Below are 27443 nucleotides of genomic sequence, written 5' to 3'. Positions count from 1 at the left end.
GTCTGAACACAAGGACTCCGTTCCTGAGGAGGAATGGGAAAGACCAGGGCAGACAAGAAACGCACCTTCACTAATTGGTTTGGCTGTGTGCAAATATCCAGCAGGTATCAAAGGTGCAGTTACTTTTCCTTTTTGAAAAGGATCTGAAGTATTGAGTGGGTGTGTGTCCTAATGCTTCACTCCAGAAGGTACAGGGCAAGTAAGAATTGAGGAGAGTTGATGGGAAGAGCTGATTACTCCTAGAAAAAGGAAGCGCCAAGTAATTGGGCTTCTTAAAAATATGTTGGCTTTATGCACACCCCCTTCCTGGCTGCCTTTCCTCAGTCCCTCTGAGAACTTGTTTTTCTAGAATTCTGGTGTTGGGACACGATGGATATAACAGCAAATAAACCCTGTCCTGTATGCTCGCAAATTTAGCACGTGGAAAGTGGGAAGTGCACGGAAGTGAGGCACCGTCATGCCTCTGGTGTTGTCAGTGGGGAAAATACATCTCTTGTGATCTGAATATACACACATTCAGAATATGAATGGTCTCCCATAGCTAGAACCATGGCACAGCCCTCCAGGACATGAGATTTGCGGTGTTTGAACCTGGAGAAAGCAAAGAAACTTGAAATAAGCAGAGTATTGACATGTTGTGTCCAAGGAAATTGTTTGACATTTTATGATTGGTACAAAGATGTATTTTACCTCGTGGTAAAACTCTAGAATGCACGTTTTTGTAGACGTAGAAAGTATTTACATGATTTATACTGTAGCTATTTTAACTAGTGCTTAGTTCAAGTTTGTAAGTCTTAATGCATGTTGGGAACTAGTTTGATACGAATGGTTCCTGTCCACGTTTTGTCACACGCTTCTGCTGTCTCTCAAACAGGATCAGTACGGGAACTATGTTATCCAGCATGTACTAGAACATGGTCGGCCTGAGGATAAGAGCAAGATTGTAGCAGAAATTAGAGGCAACGTGCTCGTGTTGAGTCAACATAAATTTGCTAGGTATGAATCTGTTCCTTAAAGTCTCCATGCCCCGTGGGAGCATGGCCACACGCTAGAGTTGCAGAAGAGTTAGGGGTGGGGTGTAGACAGGTGAAAGGAGAGGAAAATAACTTTTTGCTTAACAACAGAGTGCTGTTTATAACTGCTTGTAAAGTGGGATGAGTGACTGGCCAGGTAAGTTTTACTTGTAATGAAGGAGGATGAAGGTGTGGAAGAGCAGCTCTAATCTAAGCTCCTGAACTTGACCAAGAGTTTTTGTGTGTGTTGGATTTTTTTTTTGTTTTGTTCTGGTGGTTTTTAAGTGGTCGCTATCCCTTGGGTAATAACATGCCATAGAGCATTTCACTGCCTCTGGGATGCTGTGTCAAGCCACAAGGGAGTTTAGGAAATCAATTCTTTTTCATCCCACTTTTCACAGAAGAATCTGTGCTTTTTATATGCTAAGTCTCGCAGTCCTTTTTGAGACACATGCATAACGATATCCTTGTAGGGAAGCTGCAGCAGTCTGGGGTTATTAGTCCAGATGCTACAGAGCTACACATGGGTAGAAGCAAAATCCCAGTACCTTAGCGGATGTCCAGATGAATAGTACTTCCCACATTTGTAATATCCTTTTGCCTGTGTGTCTAGCCATTTGAACATGAAGGCTCAGCCCTTCAAAGGCTCAATACTCTCACCTTTTTATGATTGGTGTAAAATAGAGCTTTAATACTTAGGGACACAAGGGAAGTGTAATATTAACAAGAATGAGAAGAGTGTGGTCTTAATGTTGTAATTTCAGTTTCTTCCTCCCTGACTTGCCTTGCTTTTTTTTTTTTTTTTCTAACCTTCTTTCTGGGTGGAGCGTTAATTAGTGTAGGATTTTCCCTGAGCTGAGAAACCACTTGCTAATTTTATGATTCAGTCAGGGATGCAGAAGATAAGACTCGCACAACTCTCCGTCCCCTTTCATATGTCCTGTTTAACTTGGCTCTCCGGAGAGCAGAGGCTAGTCATGTAATACGTTCAGGAATTTTGGAAATTCTCTGCTTTTGGTAAGATCTTTCGTTCCTGAATTGCATTTCCCTGTTGTTCTAACCTTGGACCTCCGTTCCCGTCAAGCTCCAGTACTGAGAAAACCAAACAAAGAACAACTCTGCTGCTGCTCTAACGGGCATGCTGTGAGAATAGGCGCTGATCTCAAAAACACAGCATCGTTGCAGGGTTGCATAATTTTGGATGAAATAAAACCTGAACTGGTCCTTTACCCAAATTCCCACTCAGATCCCCAAATCCTTGGGCTGCTCCTCTGTTTCACGTTGCTGAATTGCTGTGCCAGCACGTATGTGTCTCCCAAATGGTCTGTCCTTGCTAGAAGCGTAAGAGACCTCCTTGGGGTTGAACGAAAAGCCCAGTAGAGATGTTGTTACTCACAGATTGTCCTTCTTTTATTGTTACAGCAACGTGGTGGAGAAATGCGTTACTCACGCCTCCCGTACGGAGCGTGCCATGTTGATTGATGAGGTGTGCACTATGAATGATGGCCCTCACAGTGCCTTATACACCATGATGAAAGATCAGTACGCCAACTACGTGGTACAGAAGATGATCGATGTGGCAGAACCAGCTCAGCGGAAGATTGTCATGCACAAGGTAAGCAGCTGCTGCCGATTGATAAGGATGTGAGGCTTGTCACCGCCACACTGGTTGTGGAGAGAAAATAAGGCCGAGGTGATTGCTTTTGCCGTTAGAATTTCCTAACGATGGAGGTATTTCAAAGTTGCATATTTCAGTAGTAGCTGAAATATGAAAATGTGAAATAACGAGATGCCATTTGGACTTAAAACTAGCTGGTTGCTTCTAGCAATCTCTTCTGACCCAGTAACCTAGTTCCGCACTCGTGGCGTCGCAAACGCTGCTAAAATCCGCCAAGACTTTTACTGCAGCAGCACTGTAAGGTCTGGCGATGACGACACACTTGCCCTCACTGAGAACAGCGTTCGCTGATGAGAACAGTTTAATGCGCTCAGTGGAGCCGAGCCAGACCTCCGTGCTGCTGAACCCCGAGCGTGGACCTGCTGGTCGCGTTTCCGAGGGCTGTCGGCGCTGCCGTGTCGCGTCGTGTCCCCTGTACAGTCCGGATCAGCACAGTCAGGTTGGCTGTGACATCACGCTGACAGGCTGTAGCGTCTGAGCCTGGAGTCATTAATCAAATTCTCTGCTTCTCCATTTTGAATACGATTTTGATGGGAGACTTCCACAGTTTAGCGTTATGCTGCGGTTTTGAGATGCGTAATGGTTTCAGGACTTGATATTTGTCAAAAATGAAGACGTTTTGGAATTAAACATGTGTTGCTGCCAGCCCTCCCTCCCTCCCTCCCGGGGCTGGGTGCCTCCCGTGGGGCAGCAGGCTCTACAGATCAGGCGATGTCTTCATTTCCCTGCTTTTAAAGGGCACATTTGCGGGTCTTTATAACTGTAGCGAATGGGAAACAAATAGGCTTTTAAATGTGGAGTGGAACTGAGATTATTTTCTTCAGTCACATGTTTTAGGGGTCTGTTACTTTGTGAAAAATACCAGCTAGAGCAAGACTAGTAATAAAATACTGACTAACGCTGGCTTGGAAAACCCCATATTTACTTTTTTTTAAGAGGAACTGGGTGTTCAAAGCCCAGTGAAATCAATTGTATTTAAGAATACTAGAGTAAAACAGAGCAAGTGATTTTTTTTTTCTGTAAAAAGAAGTGGGTGTTTTCTGTGCGAAGGAGCTGATTTTACCTACGCAAGGCAGTTGATCAGTATATAAACAACATCAATGCAGCTGAAATAATCTTCAGAGAGGTTAATTCTTAGGTTTAGGAATCATTCAGAGTAGTTGTTTTAAACCAAAATCTGTATTAATCCAAAAGAAATAATAAAGATAATTAAATAAAAATGTGTGGCAAGGAATATACACAGTTTAGCAGTAGCAGAATGACCTGTAGCTTTGCTAATCTATATGTAGAGATACATATATTTAAAAAAAAATAAAATACGCAAATGATCTTTACTGACGTTCTTTTTCCTGTCAAGCAAAGTCTTTTGAATAAAATGCTAATTAGGTTATCAGTGTGGCTGTCAAAAATAGAACCAGGGTGACAGCTAAATAGGACTGACTGAGTATGAAGATTTCAGCTGAATGAAAGCCTGGGAAAATTGAGTGTATCGACTGTTGCTTTTGCATTGTGAAAATTGCTGTTAGTACAAACAAGCAGTTTGTGTTCTTGTTAAAGACAGCGCTTTTATTTCAAAAAATAGAAAATATTGAAAAGTAATTTTAGCCGTCAGTTCTGTCAGTAAAAAAAAAAAAAAGTCTTAGAAGTGAAGATGAACAAGGAATGAACTGTTGGACCTGGGGAGCTTTTCTTCTCCGTAACCTCAGAGCAGAAGCCAGGCCTTCTTGGAAAGGGGATGTGGGGAGGGCCAAGGCATCAGCTTCCGATTAGTACAAGATGGGTCCTTGAACTGAAAGAGGAATTTAAATGGCCAGAGGCTGAGCTGAGGAAGTAGGATTGAGTTTGGGAGGGATTTCCCATGGGGGTTGCAGGGTCAGCCCTGGTGATGCTCCCACCCCAGGAGCAGGTCTGGCTGTTTCCTCATCCCGCCTGCAGCTTCCACTTGTGGAGTACAAAGTCCGGTGTAACTGTGTTTCTCATCTAGTCACGGCAACGAATTGCTCTTACATCTCGTTCCTCTGAAACTGTCCAGGAGAACGTCAGCAGCGTAATGGTGTTACTACAACGAAAACGGGTGTCCTCCTTTGGGGGGTCAGCAGTGACGGTGGTTTTACCCTGCCTACGGTCGTTACAGTGGTGTTCAAAGTGACCTTCACTCTCAAGTAGTGTGAGCGTGTGAAGTCTGCTTCCACAGACTCCTGCTTAAAATAAATACCTTAATTGTCAGGTTCAGAAACGAAACGGCTGTTGAGGCCAGGCACACCGCCTGCCTCTCCCCGTAGCTCTTTGAAACACAGCTGCAGTGCACCCAGCAGGCCTGCAGCGCAGCCTGGGAGGAGGCATGGGGCCCTGCTCGCCTTCTGCAAGAGCTGCTCAGCCGCACGGGCTGGGGGCAGAGTGTCGGGGCACCCTTGGGAAGCCCCAGCACCCAGGGGTCCTGGCTTCCCAGCCCCCTCCTTGGGGCCTTGTATCCATCCACACACTTACATCCAGCCGGATTCCAGTACCAACTGGATTCCAGTAACACAGCTCGAGACGGTGCTGCTTGCTTGACCAGAAACTCCTCCTAAAAATGACGTCAGTGAGTTATGGACCGTTAACTCGACTCGCAGTGATTGAGGTGATGACAGTGCTCTAAGATTTCTGACATTTTGTGACCTTCCGGTCTTCCGCCGGTGGTCCTGACCTGGACCTCCCGGAGCTCTCTCAGGACTGCTGCGGCCGTGATTTGGGTTCCTAAACTTCACTCGCTCTCCTTTTTATCTCCTAGATCCGGCCTCACATCGCCACCCTGCGTAAATACACCTACGGCAAACACATTTTGGCCAAGCTGGAGAAATACTACATGAAGAACGGGGTGGACCTCGGGCCCATCTGCGGCCCACCCAACGGCATCATCTGAGGCAGCGGCCTGGGGAGGAGCTCACTGGCCATCCGGCATCTACAACCAGCAACCGACAATATTCCAATATACAGTTAGAAAATGTTTTATGGTTGCTAAAAAAAAAAAAAAAGAAGAAAAGCCTTTGTAAATTTCTTTAATTTTATTATGCATAACATGTACTAATTATTTTTTTTAATTAACTAATTGCCCTGCTGTTTTACTGGTGTATAGAATACTTGTACATAGGTACCAAATGTACATGGAAGGCCACATTTTTGTTCACTGTTGTATCTATATTCCAAATGTGGAAACTTTCAGGGTGGTTGGTTTGAAGAAAACAAAACAAAAAAAGTTTTTAATTCATCTGCCTCGCAGGCAACTTTTTTGCAGATACCTGTTTTTTCTCCTTTTAGTCAAAAGTCAGCAAGAAGTTTGAATTTTAGTTAAATGGCACAAACGACGCATTTAACGCTGTTTATAAATATTAAAAAAAAAAATTCAACTTGCTAAAGCTTCAGTTTAAAAAAGAAAGAATTAAGTTTTTGAAACTTTTTAATTGCTTTTTTTTTTTTTTGAGTATAACATGCTAAAGGAGGTAGCTTAGCTGTCGTTTTTTGGGGAAGAAAACGTAAACACCCAGAAAGTTTTTAAAGCGAGGGGGTGGGGGTCGGGTGTACTCGTTTACTGCCTACTCAGTTTGTTCTGTTAACATTGAGAGACACAATTTGATTATTTAGCATGAGGAAAAAAAAAAAATCCAACTCGGCTTTGGTCTTGCTTCTATAAATATATAGTGTATACTTGGTGTAGACTTTACATATATAAAAATTTGTAGTATTTTCTTGTTTTGATGTCTGATCTGTATCTATAATGTACCCTAGTAGTGGAACATACTTCTGACTGTACAATTGTACATTTGTAAACCTCTGTAATGTAAATGTGGAGAAGTTTGAATCGACATAAACCCGTTTTTTGGTAAGAAAAAAGAATTAGCAAAACCTGTGCATTTCAGTGTATATTCACACCTTTTATGGTCGTAGCATATAGTGTTGTATATTGTAAATTGTAATTTCAACCAGAAGTAAATTTTTTCTTTTGAAGGAAATGTTCTCTTTATACAGCCTAGTTAATGTTTAAAAAAAGAAAAAATAAATGCTTGGTTTTATTTGTCACCTAGTTGAACAGTAGCGATCCTTTCTAAATGTTATACAAAAATGATTCAGTTCAAAATAGTGTTTTTTTGAATCTTAAAAAGTAATGTTTTGCTTATTTTGTGACAGTAAGAAACAAAAAGTGCAAAAGTACAGAACCCCCTAGTTTTCCTTACAATCAGAGTCCCTTTTCACCTTGTAAAGTGTGAATCACCTTCCCTTTTTGTACAGAAGATGAACTGTATTTTGCATTTTGTCTACTTGTAAGTGAATGTAACATACTGTCAATTTTCCTTGTTTGAATATAGAATTGTAACACTACACGGTGTACATTTACAGAGCCTTGTGTATATTTCCAATGAACTTTTTTGCAAGCACACTTGTAACCATATGTGTATAATTAACAAACCTGTGTATGCTTATGCCTGGGCGACTATTTTTTGTAACTCTTGTGTAGATTGTCTCTAAACAACGTGTGATCTTTATTTTGAAAAATACAGAACTTTGGAATCTGGCTTTGTGGTTCCTTTGATGAACGCCTTCACTAGTGCCACCCCCACCGCTGCTGACCAAGGGGTTTGAATTCAGGGGGGTTTGAATTCAATTCTGCCTTCCTGCAGTGGTCGAGGGTGGCTGTGTGTGCCCTGAGCAGCAGGTGTGTGTGGAAGACAAAGAGCAGAGCAACCCTGTATCCATGTCCGCTCCCACTCTTGCCATCCCTCCTCCTGCGATTTTGGCTCTTTGGAGGTTTTCTCCCCTCTTTGAGCACATCTAAACCTTTTCCAGAGCCTGTACAAACTGGCAGCGCCCACAGTTGGAGGTGACCAACCACCTCATCCTCTTCCTCACTTCTTGGGGTGTGAGGAGGGGACAGGGGAGCTGCAGTCGAGGTGGGGATGCCCCTGCATGCCGCGGTGTTTTCTAGTTCACGCGTGAGCACGGAGGCGGTGTTTCCATGGAGCCTTTCCCCAGCCCAGCACTGGGCGAGTGAAGTTGGGGCAGTCGTGCTCACCTGCATCGTGTCCCACCCCACCTCCATTATCTGCTGCCCAGACTGTGTTCTCATGCAACTTCTCCATCCACCTTTGGCCTTTATTCCCCCAATTCCCCAGCCTGGGGTTGTCCCCGCTCCGCGTTTCATCCCACCCAACAGGAGCCCAGGCCCGACCCTGGCTCAAGGGGAAAATTGGCCTCTGGTAGCACCCATCCTCTTCCTCTCGCAGGCGGCTGGGACCTGCCCCGGCCCTGTGCTGCGGGTCCACGGCAGCTGCTTTGAGAGACCCTTTTCTGGAGGTCATCGTCAGAATCGTTTGGGAAATCCTGAGAAGTTTGAGAGCTTGTGCAAATGGGGTGACGGGGGATAAACTGATGGAGGGGAAGAAACTTCCCATTCACAGGAAATTATTTTTTTGGCTCAGGGCACTAAACTGGTCTGATTTTGGTGTATGTATCGAATGACTGATCCTTCCCACGCTGCCGCTATCTTCTCACCCCTCAACAAAAAACAATTCCCCTGCGACCCAGCAGTGGTTTTAATCTGTTTTCACACCCGTTGAGGTTAAATTTAGCAGAGAGCGCTGACTTGGGCTTTCCGATACGGTTTTTTGCCCTGGGTTTGAAGCCAGCCCATGCCATGAGCAGCAGCCGTCGCACGGAGCCACGAGGGTTATGGTAGCACTCAGGTCCCGTGTCCTGCAGCCTTTGGGGCTCTTGCAGCTCTTCAACACCTCGTTTAACCCACAGCAGCGTGGCCGCGGGTTCGGGGCAGAAAGTGGGGAAAGCAAGGGATGTGTATATTGGTTTTAAAGGTGAATTTAATTTAGCATTGAGTGTGTCTCCAGCGTGAGGCTGGAGAGCGGGGTGAGGATCTGCCCAGGCTCCCTGTTTCTCCTGGACACCCGTGGGTCCAGGGTTGGCCCTGGGCACCCTTCCCACCATGGCAGCAGCAGTGAAGGTGTTCAGGAGTGGATTTAACTCGGACCCAGCGGGAAGGATCTGGGCAGCACAGCTGGGCAGCAGCCCCACGGCCAGCGGCGTTGGCCCTGCCGGGCTGAGGGACGGGGCAGGGGGCTGCCGGGAAGGATACGGCCGGGTTGCTCCGTGCAGGCCCAGCTTTGGTTACTCCTGAGCATGGCTGCTGCGCGCTGCTGGAGAAGGGGATGCGAAGGAATCCATCACGTCAGCTGGTGTCCATTGGGTCAGCCAGGGTCTGCCGTGACACCCAGAGTCCATCCCGTCAGCTGGGATCCATCATGTCAGTGGGGGTCTGTCATGACAGCCGGGACCCATCATGACAGCCGGGACCCATCACGTCAGCCAGGACCCATCCCGTCAGCCGGGATCCATCACATAATCCAGGATCCATCACGTCAGCCGGGATCCATCACATAATCCAGGATCCATCACGTCAGCCAGGATCCATCACATAATCCGGGATCCATCACATCAGCCAGGACCCATCACGCTCCCCCGACCTGATGGAACAAGATTTCCCACTTCAATGGGGCCGCGGGGGGGTAGAAGGGACCTGATGGCAGCCGGGCAGCGCCTGCTCTCCCCACGGCCCCTCCCGTGGGACCCCCACTGTGGTGCACAGGCACCTCTCTCGCCCCTCCACGCGTCGGGGGCCGCCTCTCGAGTGCCACCCCCGTGGTGGGGACCCGCGGGGACTTTGGCCTCCCCGCTCCGTCCCCTGCGGGGAGGGCAGCGCGGCGGAGCTGCAGGGGTGGCGGCGGCCACGGCGGGGCGGTGCAGCCCCAGCAACGCGTCCCCGGCCCCGCGGCTCCGCTGGCCCCGCTCCGGTCCCCTGCCCTGCCCTGGGGACCCCCCCTCACTGCCCCGGGGCCCCCCCCTCACTGCCCCAGGCCCCCCCCCCCCCCCACTGCCCCGGGGACCCCCTCCCAGGACCCCGACCCATCCCCGCTGGGTTTCGGCGCCACCCAGAGCCTTTCCCCGGGGTTTTGCCCCATCCTGGCTTCTCGCTGATGATATTAATGAATTTTGTTTTAAATTATTATTAATTTGGATCCTGCTAATTACAGCGCAATTAAAGAGAAGTGGCTCAGGTGGGGACCCCGAGGCAGAACCCCCCCCGCCCCCCGCTGCGATGTTTCCCACCCCCAAAGAGGAGAGTTGCTCTGAGCAACCCCGCATCAAGCGGGGGCTGATGAGGATGCTCCACGGTGGGACGTGTCCCAGCTCTCCCCATCCAGGGGCAGCATCTCGATTTTTAGCTGAATTTGGCTGATTTTCCCCCCTGCTGGGAGGGCAGTGCCCCTTCTCCCAGGTAATCGCCCCTGCTCCCCCCTTGACCCCCTCTCAGCGTGTATTTTGCATTCAGATGAGTTTTTTAATCAGAATCTGAGTATATTTTTGGGCTTTTCACAGAAAGTGTGTGAAAGCCATTAGGAGGAATTACACGTGTGTGAGAAACGACTCATTTATATCCCATCCCGTCTGTTCCCAGCTCACCCACAGCTACGGCCTCCCGGGCCTGTTGAGGGGACTGAACACCCGAATTCAGAGCAAAGTCACCCCAGGGTCACCTGGCAGCTGTGTGGAAGTCACTGTCACGACAGGGGACTGCCCTATCCTCTGCTATCCCTGGGCTTTTTTGGAAAGGGAAACTGAGGCACGGTGCAGGGGGGGCCTAGTCAAGCCGTTGGCATGGGACAGGGAGCAAGTCCTGGCTCTGCCTGGAGGACTTTCCCCTCCCGGGTTGTACCCCGGGGTATCCCTGGCCCCAGCACCCATCCAGGGGTGACCAAGGGTGCCACAGAGGGGAGGCCTAGGAGCGGGGCAGGGTGGGGGTCCCACTCCGGAGGCAGATCCCAGGGCCCCCACCTGCCCCTGGTTCCTCTCCCCCATTTACCCTGAGGTGACCCCGTCTGCTCCAGGCTCCCCCCACGTACTCCTGGGCCCCCCAAATGCTCCTGAGTCCCCCATTGCCTCAGCACCGCTCATCTACCCTTGAGACCCCTCAATCTGCCCCAGGTGCCCCCCATCTATTCCTGCCCCCCCCAATCTGTCCCAGGGTCCCCCCAGTCTGCACCAGGGTCGCTGCCATCTGCTCCAGCCCTCCCCCATCCACTCCTGGGTCCCCACATCTGTCCCCAGGCCCTCCCATGTACCCCTGGATCCCCTCAGTCTGCCCCAGGTCCCCCCCCCAGTTTGTCCCAGTCTCCTCTGTTACCTACCCCAGTCCGCCCCATCTACCCCCGGGTCACCCCAATCTGCCCTAGATCCCCCCTGTATCCACCCCAGAGTCCCCCCATCTAACCCAGTCCCCCCCCGTCTACCCCAGGGTCTCCCCCATCCGCACCAGGCTCCCCCCTCCCATTAACCACTGGATCCCCCAATCTGCCCCAGGGTCCCCCCACCTCCCTGCCCCCCCATCCCGCTCCCCCCGAGCCGGGTCCCGGGGACGCCCCCGGCGGAAGGGCCGTGCCGTGCCGTGCCGGGGTGGGGGGAGCCGCGGCCGGGCCGGGCCGGTGGGGGGGGTGGGGGTGTTGGACCGGGGTGGTGGCGGGGGGGCCCGGCCGGGCGCTTCCTGCGGGGCGGCAGCGCGGGGGGGCTGGGGGGGGGGCGCGGCGGGGAGGGCGGCGCGGCGGCGGCGGCCCGCACCCACACCGCCTCCCGCGGGCGGCAGCAACAAAGGCCCTTCCCCGCCCCCGCCGCCGCCTCCCGCCGCCGCTGCAGCCGCTGCCGCCGCCGCCAGCCGTCCTTGCGGCAGGAAGATGCCCGGGGAGGTGCCGCCGCCGGCGCCCCGGGGGCTGCGGAGCCTCACGGTGCTGCTGCTGCTGCTGAGCGCCCGCGCCGCGCTGGTGAGTGCGGGCGGCACCGGCACCGGCACCGGGCAGGGGGGGGACCGGCATCGGCATCGTGCGCGGACCGGCAACGGGTGGGGGGCGCCGGCATGGTGCGCGGGCTGGCCCCGGGCTGGAGGGGGTGGGACCGGCATCGGCACCGTGCGGGGACCGGCACCGGGCGGGCGGGGGCCGGGATCGCACCGGGAGGCTGGGACCGGCGTCGTGCGTGGATCGGCAGCGGGTGGGGGGCACCGGCAGCGGGCTGGGGGCGTGGGACCGGCATCGGCATCGTGCGTGGATCGGCACCAGGCGGGGGGGAGGGGGTGGATGGGACCGGCATGGTGCGCGGACTGGCCCCGGGCAGGGGGACCGGTACTGGGCTGGGGGGGGGGCGGACGGGACGTGGGACCAGCCCCGGGCACGGACCCGTCCTGGGCTGGGGGACCGGCAGCGGGCGGGGGGGCTGGACCGGACGGAGATGGCGGGACCGGCATCGGTATCGTGCGGGGGGGACCGGCACCGTGCGGGGGGGACCGGCACCCGGCTGGGGAGGGCGGGGGGCTGGCAGCGGCTGCCTGCCGGGGGGGGGGGGGGCGGCACCCCTGCACCCGGCGTGGAGGGGGGTCCCGGAGCCAGCGCTCTGCGGGGGGCGGTGGGGACGCGCACCCTGCTCGGGTGGGGTCGGGCCGGCACCTTGCTGGGGGGGCTCTGGGATTCCGCTGCCCACCCTGGGGCTCGCACCCTGCCGGGGGGGGGGCACCCAGCTCCCGAGGGGCTCCGCTCCCCAGCACCCCGCTCCGCGTAGCCCCTCCCTGCCTGCGCAGCCCCCCAAAGCCGCAGCCCCCAGCGGGCAGCGCAGGCAGGAGCCGATGCCCCCCCCCCGGGTCCCCCCTCCCCACCTTCCCCGCGCACCCCCGGGGCAGTGGCTGGGGCTCAGCGCGGGGGTGCAGGCAGGGCTGGGCAGGAGCAGGCAGGCGGGGGGCAGGCAGGGTGTCGGGGCTCTGCGTGTGCGTGGGGAGGGGGATGCAGGCAGATGCAGGCAGATGCCATTTGAAGGTCGTAGGGAAACACGCCTTAAAAATAACCCTGCGCGGGGGGAGAGGGGGAAGATCCCGCTCCTGCCCGCTCCCGCTTTCTGGTGCAGAAGAAACTTGGGGGGGTTTGCCCCATCCCTGCAGGCACCGATCCCTGCCTGCCCCCCTGCCTGCCCTCTGCCTGCCTCTGGGAATCTCTCTTGCACTTCCAGCCCTGTACAGGGGTAGATGCAGGCAAGCCCTGCCTGCTGCTCCCCCCTTGCCTGCACAGGCATTGCCCCTCTCTGCCCAGGCTCTTCCCAGGAGGTTTTCCCAGCCCTGCTCACGGGAGAGGCTCTCGATGCTGGCAGCAGGAAGGGGTTATGTCCCTGGTTTCTCCTGGCACTTCCAAAACTGCTTCTCCCCACCGCTGGCACGCTCTGGCTGGGAAACCCTGCACCGGAGCTACCCTGCCCTGCCTACACCCTGCCCTGCCTGCACCCTGCCCAGCGCTCGTTCTTCCACAAGCCGCTTCTGGGAGCGTTTGGGGGACCCAGGGCGGCTTTGTGGGGCGCTGGCTGTTGGGTGATGCTCTACAGAAAGGATCCTCCTGCAACCAGGAGATGCTTTTCCCATGCAACCAGTTGTGCTCCAGGGCGTCGGGAGAAGCACCCGCTCTGGGAGGAATAGGAGGAAGGCTGCCTCTTCCTCCTCTCTTTAAGAGGAGAAGAAGTTCCAGGGCCTGGCTGCTTGCCACCACGCGACCTGCTGCATTAAATAACCCAGAGCTCTTCCCCATCCTCCTGGAGTTCTGGTTTGTGGGTGCCACAGGCTGGCACCCCTATTTCTGTGGGGCAGCGGGTGCGTGAGGGGTGTTCGCCCGGCTTTCCCGGCAGCGGTTATTCCCCCTCCCGAAGACCCACGTGCAACTTTGGTGTTTCTGAGGAGGCTGCTGAGCCATTATTGAGAAGACCATCAGGTGCGTGATTTACTCGTGTGAGCGGCGATAAATATTGTGGCTCCTGGCGATGCCGCGCGGCCGCTTGCGCGGTGTATGGAAGGGCAGTTTATTAATCTGAATATTGCGCTTTGCCATTGATCTGGGGAAGCCTGAGCTCCGCCAGCAGCTCCCCTCCGTCTCTGGGTGTCTGTGGCAGCAAGAGGTGCATGCGGCCATGCCGGCATCTCCAGCACCCGTGGCGGGTGCGGGGTCAGTTGCGTGGGTGCTCACTTTCCCCCAGATAAGCTTTTCCCCTTCCGCATTTGGGGAATTTTAGTTACCAGCTAGTGGATGGTGATGCAGGCGGTTGCTGGCATTTGCTGAGGATAATTAGGCAAGAAAGGTTGTGGACTTGTTAAATACCAGGATGGGAGGTGACGGGATGCTGGGGTGCTCCTGGGGACCGTGGGGCAGGTCTGGTCCGGGGCAGGGAGGAGGCAGCCCAAGGGAGGGAGGAGGCTGCTTTCCCCCGTGAGGGATGCTCCAGGGCACACTGGGCATCCTCACCTGGATGGGACCGAGGCCTCTCCTCTCCCCTCCTTCTCTTCACTGAAGCTTTTAAATCATTTGGTCTCGTTGGACAAAGTCTCGGCTTCTCCCTGGGGTCACCAGGATGGAAAGCAGTCACTTGTAGCAGCTCTGGAGCATCCCAGCTGGCCGCTGTGACAATTGGATGGGGGATGGATTTCGGGACTCCCCATCCCCCTGGTGCAGTCGTGCAGGCGACTGGGTAACGCTGTCTGCAAACCCTGTGCTGGATCCTGGTCCCTTCTCTGGAGCAGCACCCAGAGAATTAGTTACTTAACATTTGCACGGCAGAGAATGGACAAATAACTCCGGCTCCTGCTGGCACCGAGCCCACGAGCTCCCTGGGACGGGCCCAGTGCCACGTCTCCCTGTCCCCAGCCCGGGGGAACGTGGAGGGATGGGGGCTGCCGGCCTTGGCGTGGTGCTGCCGGAGTGTTTGGGAACTGTAATGAGTCTCCCAGGACTCAGCGCTTCCCTTTGATCTCATGATGGCTATGATCCCTCTTGGCCCTGGGTTTGGGGAAGCTGGGATGGATCCCTCTGGGATCGGTCCCTGTAACCCTTCGTGTGCCTCCGTGGGAGCGCTGCGGCGTGGGGGCTGCCTCTCCTGGTGAGATGTGATCCCGGCAGCGGGTTTTCCCAACGGTGTCACAGACACACAGGTTTGGTTTTGGCCAGGATTCCCCGGGGCTGTAAAGCTCACGAGCTCACCCTGTCCGTCCCCCATCCCTGCCGACCCCCACCTCATCGCTTTGGAGCTGGCTACAGTCCACTTTGAGAGAGGATGAGCTCTGGACCCGTTTGGGAGACAAAGGCAGCTCAGCGGAACGGAGTCCCTGCATCAGCCATGCCCATGGGGGGACCGAGCTCAACCCCTTATTAGACACCTGAGAATCCAAGAGCGGGCTATTTTCTGCACAGCTGGGAGAACTGGCGGCTCCCCACCCCGCAGACCACACGCAGGCTGGGGGTATTGCTCCTTCCTCCTCCTCTTCCTCCTCTGCCACGCAGGGCCTTGGTGGGGAGCCGGGATGCTGGCGGCCGAGGGGCATCGGGGGACGTTTTGGAGGCAGAGTGGGCAGGGGGAGAGGGCAGCAGCAGGCAGCGCTGCTCACGTTAATTAGATGCAGGCATAGCGCGGGCTGATGAGCTTTAATCAGCGAGGGTGACCCGTGCGCTGGGCTGCGGCGAGATGCTGGGGGAGCAGGTGCATCCAGCCAGCCCCCTGTGGGACACCCTGGATCTGGGGACCCCGGCTCCCTCGGCACGCCGCGGAAGGGTGCTTTGCCCCGGTCCCGAGCTGGCCGAGCCATGAGCTTAGGGATCAACTCGTCACCTTAATTACTGAGAGCGTCGATTAGCTGTAACCTTTCCGCGTGTCCCGGCCGCTGTCCCTGTCCCTGCGGGAGCTTTGCCTGGGAAGCTCCGGGGCTGGGCTGCTCTGGAGCCGACCTCATCCTGCTCCTCCTTGTGGGGTATTGGGGCGGTGATTTTGATGTAGTCCCCGAGCGTGTTTCCACGGGGCTGTCCTGGCAGGGGTAAATGTGGGACAGCGTCCCTTGCTCCTTGCAATCCCTTAAAATCCCCCCTTGGCTCAATCCGGAGGGGTGATGGGGAACGCGGGACCCAGAGGTGCCCCACGGCCCCACAGAGGTTTGGGGTGGAGCACCCACCTCTCCCTGCGGGGGATTTGGGGGTTTCAGCATCCCCCGCAGCTCTGGGTCCCACCGGTACCAACGTGGGGCCTGGGGGTTTGCAGGGCACCCTTGTTCCCGCAATGTTGGCCAGTGGGCCGGGGTCGGCAGCTCCCTGGTGGCCAGCCTGGCGTGGGGACCACGGGGGGGGTGTGTGTGTGTGTGGGGTGTCTTTCCTTTCTGAAGTTTGTGGGTGCTCTGGGGGCTGCGGTGAAATTGCGTGGCATGTAATGAGTTTGCTCGTTCTCAGCCCGGCTCCCAGGGAGGGGTGGATTTGAGCTCCCTGGTGTGAACTGGGATAAGCCGGTGGTTTGACCCAGCCCTGTTTGCAGGGACATCCCAGCTCTCCCCATCCAGCTGCGCTCAGCACCCGGCTCCTTCCTCTGTCAAGCAAGACGTGAAGTATTTCATAAAGAAACTGAGCAAAAGTAATAATGAAGAAAAAAAAAAAAGGGTTCCAGAGCTTCTTGAGGGCTGCAGGGTCCTCTGGCACCTCCTGTGGTGTGGGCTAAGCGGGGGTTAAGTCCCCAAGTGTCCCTAAGGCTCCTTTTTCCCCTTGGAAGAGCAGCCCGGAGACGCGCGGCAGCCCTGGGAGACAGCAGCCTGGCCGAGGGAATGTCCATCCCCGGCGCGACGTGAGCCGGGTACCAAACCCGGCCGAGCTGGCCAGCCGGGAAGGCACCGAACCCGGGGCTGCGCCCTGGCAGACGGGAGCCTTTCCCTTCCTGAAGCTTTACAGACTTTAAAATAGTTTTAAGTCAGGGCGTTAATTCTTTATGCCCGTCCTCTTCCCACCAAGCTCTCCCCTTGCTCGGAGCAGGGCAGGAGGGCTGGGGCCGATCGCATCCTTGCCCCCTGCATGGCTCTGGGGCTGGTTTTTGCTTTTATTCTGCTCCTCGGTGCATGAATCCAGCACTCGGCATCTCTGCAAACCCAGCCTCGGCACTCAGGAGATGGGGAGCAGTTATTTGGGGGGAGGAAACCCCCTTCAGCACGTGGTTTGCCATCTCCTGGGAGCAGCAGGCAGGTACCTTCGCTGGAGCTGTGGTCCTCAGCGTCCCTCAGTGTTCCTCGGCATCCCTCAGTGTCCCCCTTCCCTCTGCACCCTCCCCGCTCCGATTTAACTCCTGCACAAGGCTCCTCTGGCTCAGGACCCCGGGGAGCTGCCAGAGAAGGATTTATCCTGCAAAACGGGTGATGCCACCGAGCCTCTCATGGGCAGGAAGGGGGACAGGGACGCGTCTCTGTTTCTCAACCCGGCGGTGTCAGCCTGGCCCTGGCAGAAGATGCTCATCCCTCCCCGGCCGTGTCCCTGGAGACGGTGCCGCAACACGTGTGCGGAGGGAGGAGTGGTGGCTGCCGGAGAGGTTTTCCCAGCTTTTCCATCCTCGCTTTGTGCTTTTCCCTCTTCCCTTGATGCGGTGCTTTATAGGGGGGGGAAAAAAAATGTGTCATCAGGAGCGTCCAGCGGTTCTTCACCTCCCCCGGCCGTGGCTTTCGCAAGCCGCAGCCAGTGCCCGGCTCCGGGGAGAGGTGGGAGGAAGGGCGGTGGGGCGAAACAGAGGGCTTTTTGTGGCAACGCATACATCTTTCCCAGTTAATTAATTTGACATTTGTGCTGAGCTTCTCGTGCAAAGCTCCCGAGTGTTTCGGTGACCTTCGTGAGCAGCACGCGGGGCGAAGGCCCCCCCTTTGTGCCCAGCCCCACGGGGCAGGACGGGAGCTGCTGAAGTCAAGGCAGGGGGGAAGGATGTGGCCGGATCCAGGCAGAGGGCAGCTCCTGGGGCTGCCAAACCGAGCCTGGTTGCAGCATCTGCCCCCCCAAACTGTGTTTTTTGGGGTCTTGCCGAGGTTGGGAGGGAATGGGATTGAACTGGGGGTCATGCGGGTGGCACAAGGATGCTCCTTTTTCTTGTTGTGAAGGTGAAAGCATTTTTAGAGCTGGTCCTTTCAAGGCTTTGTGTTCAAAATGGCTCAAAAAGTTAATTCTGGTCCTGGTTAAACCCGTATTTAACCCAGGTGTGGCGGTGCATGCGATGCATTGAGCAGATGCAGGGGACAGCACCGATTCGGGGGTGACCAGCAATGGGTACCACTGCGGTCCCCACCCTGGGACAGACGCTCCCCAAACCGTGCATCCCCCTTTTCCACCTCGGCATCCCAGAAAAGGTGATTTCAGCTCTCTCCGGTCTGGATCGGGATGTTTGCTCTGCCCTGGCCGCGCGATGTGCCCCCACCAAGACGGAGGCCGCGTGTGTTTACATCTCTGCGGCCACGATGCAAAGCATCTCCTTCCCTCGGAATGGCTTGGCCGCGGCTCAAACTATTTACTTCAAGATAAAAATAACAGCAGCAACCTCAGGGCTGCTTCTTCTTGCCCGGCCAATTGTGAAACAAGGATTATTTTAGCAAGAAGGGGGGGAAAAAACTCAATGTGGGGGGGCCCAGGCACGTGTCCCCACCCCTGCAGCCCCAGTGTGGGACCCGAATCGGGGCCCATCGGGGCGGAGGAGGCTGGAGCCAGGGAGAAGCATCGTCTCTTAGGCAGCAAGGAGTACAACTTGTTGGCAAAACAGTTTATTTGCCAAAAAATGCTGTTTTCTGGAGGAGGAGGAGGGGAACGAAGCTATTTCATGAGCCGCGTTGGTTGGGCTGAATAACTGCTGAGGAGGGCAGGCGGTCCCGAGTGCGAGTTTGGTTTGGTTTATAAGTGATGCTCACGTTAGCAAATGTCAAAAATATAGCAGAGGGCTGCATTTTGGGGAAAGAGAGTGGGAGTTTTGGTCCAAAATTGGCATTTAAAAAAAGAAAACTTAGTTATTTCTTATTTTTTGCAAGGAAAGCTATAACTGAACAGAAAGCCCCTGTGTTTCTCTCCTACTCCAGAGCAGTTTTCTCTGCAGAGGCAGCGGGTGGTGCTGGCACGGGCACGCAGAGAGCTTTAGTACCCCAAACTAGGTGTCAGTCCACCATTTCCAGCTCATTTATGGCAAATTTGGGTCCACCAGGCTCCTAACAACTTTTCTAGGTGCTGCCTGTCCTGGGGATGTCTGTTGTGTCCCGAGGTGCTGCTGGGAAACCTCTCCATTGCACCCCATAACGATTAATCAGAGGAAGCTGGAATAATGCTTTTTTTTCCCCCATTTTGGAGGCTTTTTGGCGAGTAGCATCATCCAGCCTTTCATCTTCCTTCTCCCTCACGCACGGGCTGCGCCTGCGTTTGCTCAGTGCGAGATGAAGGTGTCGTGGGAATCTCCTGCCACTGGCACGAGGGTAATTAAGAGCCGGAGCTGAGTGTCACCGGAGATGGCATTTACGGGGAGCATGGGGAGGAGGCAGGGACCGGCACTTAACTGCTCCAGAGCCCTGGCTCTGGCCCAGTGGAAAAACCCAGAGCTGCCAGGTATTTGTTGATGAAACGGGATGATTTTATGCAGCTCTGGCGATACTTTAACCCGCACCCGGGAGGCTGCTCGGAGAACGAGGTTCCCTTTTTTGGAGGCACTGGGTGAGACAGCCACCATGTCCCCGTGACTTTGGAGAGGTTTGGTCCTCGGCCGGTGTCACCGCTCCCTTTCGCGCCTCCTCCTCCGGGACAAATAATGCAGAATATCATAAATCAGCTTTGCAGGGTGCTCCCCTCTGCTTGAGGCCTGACGAGCTCGGTGCACCCCAGCCCGGGCAGCGTGCTTGGGTGCCAGGGGGCTGTGACCTGGAGCACCCACTCCTCATGCTCCCGTGGCACCAATGAGTGCTAATTAAGCACTAATTAGCCATCAGTGGTTGCTAGTGGGTGCCCTGCCAGCACGCATGGCTCATGCCCTGTGCGATGCTGCCATTGCAAACCTGGGTGGGATCCTGGGGTTAATTAGTCTGGTGTTAATTAGGGAGCATGCAGTGAGCTGGGATGAAATAGGGTCCTGTGCTGGGCTTAGTGGCTGTGGGGCATTGTCATCCCGCCGGGCTCCCTGGGGACCTGCAAGTGCTGGAGATGTTGGAGCTGCACCCGGCTGGGATGCTCAGGTGAGTGGAGCTGCCTGGGACCCAGCAGCACCCAGCAGCACCCAGCAGCACCCAGCAGCACCCAGCAGCACCCAGCAGCACCCAGCAGCACCCAGCAGCACCCAGCAGCACCCAGCAGCACCCAGCAGCACCCAGCCTCCATAATCGGTTGTTTTTGTTTTCTCCTGGCACTGAAAGGAGCTGTTTCTCCCCATTTATCAGTAAATAATTGTTTTGGGTGCAACTTGCTCATTAGCTGCCTGGCAAGCTGCAATTAGGCTGTGGGAGAGGGTTGTAGGGAGGCTTAGCAAGCTGGCCTGGCTCCTTGGGGTGTCCCCTGTGTCTTTGGGGTGTCCCCTGCAGTGTTGGGGTGTTGGGGCTGGGGGGACTCGCATTACTGTGCTGGACACCTTGGATTTTTGGGGTGTTACTTCTGAGCTGCATCCCTTGGTGCTGTAATTGGGGCGATGCAGCTGGTTTTCCCTCTTTGCCCTGTTGCCTTTAATTGGGATTAATTAACGCCTCCTCCTCTGACTCGAGGTGCCTGTCCCATCTCCAGGCTGTGGCACAGGACCTTGCAGCGTGGGTCTTGCCATTCCCAAATATCCCTACGTAGATGTCCTTAAAGCCTGCGCGGGTGATCCCCAGGGATGCTCGTGCGGAGGTGGGCAGAGGCTCTGTGCTGGGGGGATCATTGCAGCCCTGCTCCCTCCGGGATGCCTGACCCTGGCAGCAGAGGAGCCCGAATCCCTCAGTTTCCTGTGGCAAGAGCTCTTCAAACACCTTGCTGGAGGAGGAGGAGGAGGAGGGTGGGAGGGAAGGCTCCTGCTGCTGTGGAGGAGGAGGATGGGAGAGAGAAGCCGTTGAATGCGGAGCCAGGATCGGGTGGGCACGGCTGGGTTTGCAGGGCTTGCCTGGTACCCACGGGCCGGTCCCTGGCACATTGTCCCCCGTGGGGACGTACACATCCCTACAGATGTTTCTGCACTGGCAACGTCCCGCAGCAGCGCCCACGGCGTTTGGAGCAGCTGTGGCTCCTTGCCTTCGGGCTGAGCTCAACTGGCCCGGCCCTGCTTACTCTGGCACTGAAAAGGGGCTGCGAGGAGTCAGCAGGGAGGATGCGCCACAGGGTTCTGCATCCTTGGAGCAAGACATCCCCTCTGCCGGCGTGAAATCCTCCAGATCCCATGGACACTCATGAAACGCCCCTGCCACGCGCACGCTTGCCCAACCGGGGGCATGTGTGCAGAGGATGCTGTGTACCAAAGTCTGGGCTTGCTTTGCAGACAACCGACCTCTATTTGTGTCTGTAGCATCCCAAACGAGACCCAGAAATAGTCTGCGAGGGGCACGTCCTTTGGGTATTTTTTGTTGATGTGTGGAGAAGGGAAAAAAAAAAAATAATCCTGGCTGGGCTCTGGATGCAGCGATCCAGCTTCAAATGCGCCCCGACCCGAGAGGAAATTGGAATTACACCGGCTGTAAAGGGAAGGCAGCGGGCAGGGGGTGGCTGGGGCTGAAGGAAGCAATAGTTCTGTGTCCTGCCTCACTCCTACCAGAGGAGCAAGTTTTGGGGTTTAAACAGTGACTTTTTGCGTCTAAATGGTTGGGGCTGTCTCCTGGGGGTGCTCCCTTCCAGCCCTTGAGCAGTTGGGGTTTGTGCTGGGCTCAAAGCACCAGCAAAGGGACTTTGGAAGATCAACCCCGTGGGCTCCTCTGCATAGACTCCGACACAATATTTGGTAAAAAGAGTTTATTTATGGTTTTTTGGGGTGGGTTTTTTTTTTTAAGCAGCCTTTTGGCTGCCAGTCCTGCCAGCCTGGTGCGAGGCTGAGGATCTGCCTGGGGCCATCTCAGCTGCAACGCACCCGGCAGTATGGGAGAGGGTCCCGGGAGCCCAGACGTGGTGTTTTTCCTTCTGACCCAGCTCCCCGTTTGCTCTCACCAGCTCCAGCGCAAGCAAAGGGTGCCTCCGCAGCCGGGCTAATTCCCCCGGGGCCGGGCGTCCTGGTGCTGTAACCCCTGGATAAAAAGCATTACTGGATCCGTGCCGGCCAGCTTCATGCCACTAGCAATGTCAGGGATGCTGGGACAGGGAAGGGAGCAGTTGCTTTCCATCGGGCAGGATTGGGGTGCAAAGCCCCCACACCCCCACTGCCCCTCGTCCCCGCTTGCCTTGGGCCAACAGGATTTTTGCATCCCCCGGCTCAGGAAGTGGCTGCTGCCCGCAGGCAGCCAGGCGTCCCCCTCCCTGTCCCTCTCGCCCCTTATTTTCCTTCCTTCAGCCCGAGCGTTTTGCCTGATGGACTGGATTAAAGGCAGGACGTGAGGAGGACAAGCTGCCAGCAATTAGGCTGTGCGAGCCCTCCCCCAGCCGGCTGTGTAAGAGGAGCAGGGCTGGACGCCGAGGTTTTGGGAGACGGGACTGTTTCTTCCCTCCTGCTCCACTTCGGATGCTCAGAGCAGACGAGGGGCTGCGTGGGGTGAATTGCCCATCCCCTGGGAAATGCCCTTGGTGAAACGTGTTGGGTGCCTGCTTTTTTTTGGGTGAGAGGTGTAGGCCAGCAGCTGGGCTGTTCCTGAGCCTCTCAGCTCTGCGGCTCGTCCTCTTTGCTCCAGATTCTCCCCAAAACCCGCTGGCCCCTGGCAGGTGAGCACCCCACACCCTCTCCCCCACGATGGAGCAGGGGACTGGTGGTTTTGGGGCCAATCCTGGTTGCCAGGCGGGGTGCTCACCCCAGTGCCCGCTTCCCTGCTGTAGGCACGGGCCGGATCCTGCCTCTCCCGGTGCAACTCCAGCTGCTCCCGGCGGGCACAGTCGGAGTTTGCCTCCAGCTATAAATATCTCGGAGAGCAGCAAAGCCCCCGAAGGGTTTAGGCACTATATATAGTTTTTCTGCAGCAGAAAGACATCTTGTGTGGAGGCCGGGCGGTGGGATTGCCTGCCTCCTTCTAGGAACGGTGGGATGGAGGGAGAGGACATGATGGGGGGGATGATGACTTTCCATGAGGATACGGGGCTGGACCCTCTCCCTGCGGCCAGTGTCCTGGTCCCTTTGCACCCCTGCAGCACCCAGCTACTCTGCTCCGGGTCTTGCTTACACCGAACATCAGCAAAAGTTGCTGTCTGAGCGAGGAGGAAAGGGACATAAAACATTTATAGCCCTTGAAAATCGTCAAGGAAATGTCTGTCTCAGTTAAAATAGCAAGAGCAATTAGAGGAAAAAAAAATCCAAACCCCAAACCAACGGCACAGTTTGTGTGTTATTCCAGCTCTTTTCCCAGTGCTTCCCATCCTCGGCCGGGGATGCAGGCTCCCTGCCTCCGGCTCTCCCACCTCCTGCCGGCTCTGGAGGATGGGATAAGGTCTAACTCCCATAACCAGGAATGCCAAGCCCGTCTGAAAACCCCATCCTGTGGCTCTGCCAAGCACGTTAAAAACTCCATCTTGACTTAAAATGAAAGGGCACCGAGAAGTTAATTGGGTTCCTTCTTCTTTTTGGTGTCTGCAGCCATGCCGGAGCGGGGTCGGTGCCTCCTGTTTGTCTCTGGATGCCGTTAATTAAGGAAGCCCCAAGCTTGAACTTCCCCAGCGCCTTTGCCAGCTGCAGCGGGATTTATCGTGTGTGAACGGGTCCTTCCCCTCCCCGGGCTGTGGTGGGGGCAAGGATGGGGCGGGAGATGAGGGAAAACAGGCGCTCCCGGAGAAACAGGCCAAATCCTGCAGATAAGGGGAATTTTGATGTTGCTTTGTTTGACCCAGTATCTTCCAGGGGAAAAAAAAAAAAAAAATCTCCAGTTCTCCAGTGGGCAACAGGGCTCAAGGGTCACGCTCGTTTGCTCAAGCCTTGCATTTTTCTGCCTAAAAATCAGTGGTTTAGTGGGTTTTCATGATTTTTTTTCTTTCCTTCTGCAAAGGTTTTAACCTGGCTGAGGGGCACGGCTGCTTCTGTGGGGTAGAAGATGGAGGTTCAGCGTCCACCGTGGTCGTGGTGTGGGAGTGGGTCGGGGCTTTTTGCATCACTGAAGGTTTTGGGGACCAGGACTTGTCTTGGCAGGGAGCTCCGAGGGTTTGCACGCCTCGGCGGGTCGGAGCGGCTGTCCTGGCACAGCTTGAACCTCGGTTGTATGAGAGAGAGGAAAGAAAATCCTGGGAGGGGAAGTCCGGGGAGGAAGAGCAGGTCTGGGTGAAATGGCCAGGAGGGCGTTGAGCGGGCGCTGCCCGGGGACAGCAGCGGGTCCTGCCCAGGGCAGGAGGGACGGGGACCTGGAAAGCCACGTTTTCCTGCAGATGAAGTGTAGAAAAGTGTTTCTGGGGGGGGGAAGAACCTGTTATGAAGACAAGCTGGCCTGTTTTGACTTGAAAATGAAGGGTTGGTTGGTGTTTCAGGCCAATAAATGTCTTGACTTTTTTATGTTTGCTTTTGTGACAATGTGCCTTTCCGATGGGATCACACCAGTAGTGAAACCCGCATGAAAAAAATCTTCCCATTTTGTGAAATCAAAATTTTGGGTCTGTTTCCTTCACCCACTGGGCTCTGAGAGCTTCTTGGGGTCCTGGTTTCAAGCTTTACCTGCTGACTTAAGAGCTGGAAATACTTTTCCAGGCACAAGGTGATTCCCTCGACTCATGGAGCTGAGGCTTTGAGAAAAACGCGGTGCGTGGTGGGAGATGGGCACTGCATGGAGAGGTTCAGAAACATCTCCCCAGGGGAGCAAGCTGAGCTTGGGGTGAAACAAGCCCCGTGGCTTCTCCTTGCTGGTGGCTGCTGGGGAGCAGTGAGCACCCCAGTGCCCTGGGAGCGTGCTAACCTGGGGTTCGGGTCTCCCTACTTTAATTTTCCTCCTGGCCTGATGGTTTTTGGGTCGTGGGTGAGAAGAATTACAGGGCTCAGGACAGTGAGGCTGGGTCCTGGGTGTAGTGGGCTGGTATTTGTCTGAGGATGCTGGGACTCGTCCCTGTGCAGGGGTGCTGGTATGTTTGACGGTCCCCCCCAGGGATGCTGGTACCCATCCCCACACAGGGGTGCCAGTACCGGTCCCCATGCAGGGATGCTGGTACGTTTGACAGGCCTGCCATGTGGATGCAGGTACCTGTCCCCCCACGGGGATGCTGGTACATTTGACAGTGCACTGACCACCCACCCTCAGAAGAAAGAGGTTTCTCTTCTTTCTTCCCCTCTCAACCCTTCCTGGCCAGGCAGAACATTTCTGCCTTTCCTTCTGTCTCATCCCCTCATGCTTTCAGCCTTTGGGCACTAAAGCCAACCACTCTGGATGGAAAAAAGAGGCCTCAGATGCAGTGAAACACCCTCCTCTTGCATCGATTGTTTGTTCCTCACCTGCTTCCAGGGACTATATCTGAGAGCTGCTTGAGGTGGTTTTTATTTTCCCTCTACAATAATAAGTTTTTCTTCAACAACAGAGACTGGAAGCCCTGAATAGCTCTGAACAAATAACACAAAACGTGTCAGGAAGGAGTATTTCCACCAAAAGGCTAAAGCTGCTTTGAATCTTTGCTATTGTAGAAAGACGGAGCAGAAACCTCCTTCATGCCTGGATATTTGCCGAGAGCTGCCCAGGCTGAGGGAAATAACCGGGTGTGAAACAAATATTGTCATTTCTCCCCTTGGGGGCTTCCCGGTGCCGTCCCCAACTCAGACCCGCAGGTGAATGCTGCTGAAACGCCTGTGAGTGGGAAGATGCTGAGCAGCCGTGGATTATGTTTGGGTTTTTTTGGGTTTTGGGTTTTTTTTTTTTTTTCCTTCTCTTAATGGAAAAAGCCATGTTTGTACAGAAACCAATTGGTTTCTGCGGTCCTGAAGGGAAGGAGCATCCCAGAGGCACCAGTAAAAGCTTATTGCTTTATGCTCAGTGTTGCAAGAAGGCTTATAAAATTAAAAACAGCATGCAGAGGGTGTGTGTGGGTCTTTATACCATGTGCCCCATCTTGCAAGAGCCTGGTGCTTGCCGACTCTGGAACAGCAGCAAGGATTGGGAGATGGAGACATGCAGGAGCTGAGCCCCCACGACTCATGACATGTGTGGGAACCAGGTCCTGAGCTTGCTCAGGGCTCCAGAGCAAGTCACAGCCAGTGTGTGATTAAACCCGGCGGATGCTCTGAGCCCACCCGTCCCTTCCCGTAGGTACTGACTCCAGCAGCGCTTCGGAGACGCGAGCAGCCGTCGGGTCCTCCGGGAGCTGCCGTTTTGGGTGTGAAAACCCGGGGATGCATCAAAAGCGGGACTCCCAACCTATTTCTACTCTTCATGGGGGGGTGGGCTGCTCTGTGGGGGCTGAGCTGATCCCGCTGCAGCCCCTGAACGTGCCCACGTCCCGCCGGGGCGGCAGGAAAGTAGGTCGTGGCCGTGCTGGCGTGGCGGCTCCGTCCTACATATGTAAATCGGGTCTATTTATGGCCCCGTGCATGACTGCGGGCTCAGGCGGCTCTGAGCAATACCTTGCTCCGCGTCCCCTCCACGGGGCTCGTCCCGTCAGTGCCAGGGCCCTGCGGGTGGGTCCAATCCTGTTTCCGCCTCTGGGGTGAAAAGCGGATGCTGGTGGGTCTGCAGCTTCGGGATGAAGCTTTGGGATTGCCTCCCAGTCCAAGCAGGCAGGGAAAGGGAGGTGAAACCTCTCCCCTGCTGGGATGCGTGCGGAGCTCCCTGACTCCATCCCTGCCTGCACCGGGCATTTCTGGCAGCAGGTGCTGGCGGATCGCTCCCTGCTTCCCAGTGTTTGGGGTTTTTTAATTCCTCCTGGTGACAGGGCAGAAAAACAATCCCTTTAAAGGTGCATTTGCAAAGCATGAAGCTTGTCTGGGCAGACTTGGGGCATCTCATTTCTCCATCCCCATCCCTGGAAAGGGGTGGGTCTCCCTCCAATGATTCCCCTTTAACCCAGCGCAGGATTACTCCGGCTAATCTCCTTCAGGCTGGAGTCCCTCTGAAAATTGCCGCACGTTTGCATTTGGCAAGCGCAGCATCTTAATCAACATCCATTACAATTTCCATGACAACTCCAGGGAAGGTGGGCAGAAACTCCTTCCCGTTGAATACACGCAAGCTTGCAAGCACCCAGTCCTGCTGCTTGGGCCACCGGTCAGCAAAGCACCACCCTTGATTAATTATTCCTAATTAAATGCTATAAGGAAAAGGGCTGCCTGGGAAAAGGGGCTCCTTCATTTTTTCACCAGCGGTTTGGGGGACCTGCCGTTGGGGAGGGGGAGTCAGTATTAATCTCTAGCTGCATGCAAGAGGTTCTAATATATTCCTGATTAATCATTATTAGGAGGTTCATTAGCTGTGGCTCAGCACGAGAACAGATTGGGAGGGGCAACAGGGCTCCAATAACTGAACTGTAGCAGTTTTAGGAGCAGGTAGGAGACGGTTAGCAGGACAACAATAGCTTTTCTCCTTTCTGTGCTGCTTAAACATGGCCCAAATGAAGCATCTCTCTTTGCCCCCCCCATGCCCATGACCCCCCCCCCCCTTTTAAAAGTATTTATTGCCATTTTCGTGGTTGCTGTGCAGCCCGGACCTGGATGCTTCCTGCAACCCCAAAAATGATCTTAGAGTTTGTTCACGCTCCGGTGGCTGGGGGTGATGCCCTTGGGTGGGCTTCCTGCTTTGGAGGAAGGGGCAGCTTGTGGGAGGAGCTCATGCGGGATTT

General features: G+C 55.1%; 2 protein-coding genes and 1 non-coding gene across 17 annotated transcripts in view; all 3 read left to right on the top strand.

Moving 5' to 3' along the window:
- PUM1 (pumilio RNA binding family member 1) overlaps window positions 1-7241 on the top strand; it is a 76256-nt gene extending 69015 nt beyond the window's left edge. For all 15 annotated transcript variants that reach the window (XM_054802762.1, XM_054802756.1, XM_054802766.1 and 12 more), the window contains 3 exons: window positions 875-996; window positions 2436-2628; window positions 5462-7241. In XM_054802762.1, coding sequence (XP_054658737.1) covers window positions 875-996; window positions 2436-2628; window positions 5462-5593 — 447 coding nt within the window. In that variant the 3' untranslated portion in view covers window positions 5594-7241. The remainder of the gene's footprint in view (window positions 1-874; window positions 997-2435; window positions 2629-5461) is intronic.
- LOC129196010 (small nucleolar RNA SNORD103/SNORD85) lies at window positions 2935-3020 on the top strand. The gene has a single exon (XR_008574019.1). It is a non-coding gene; the product is annotated as a small nucleolar RNA SNORD103/SNORD85 (small nucleolar RNA).
- A 4091-nt stretch (window positions 7242-11332) lies between the features above and the next one.
- SDC3 (syndecan 3) overlaps window positions 11333-27443 on the top strand; it is a 49105-nt gene continuing 32994 nt past the window's right edge. The window contains exon 1 of the mRNA XM_054802657.1: window positions 11333-11549. Coding sequence (XP_054658632.1) covers window positions 11463-11549 — 87 coding nt within the window. The 5' untranslated portion in view covers window positions 11333-11462. The remainder of the gene's footprint in view (window positions 11550-27443) is intronic.

Source organism: Grus americana, chromosome 23 (genome assembly GCF_028858705.1).
Source record: "Grus americana isolate bGruAme1 chromosome 23, bGruAme1.mat, whole genome shotgun sequence".
Taxonomy (NCBI): Eukaryota; Metazoa; Chordata; class Aves; order Gruiformes; family Gruidae; genus Grus; species Grus americana.
This window is presented reverse-complemented; position numbering and strand designations above follow the sequence as displayed.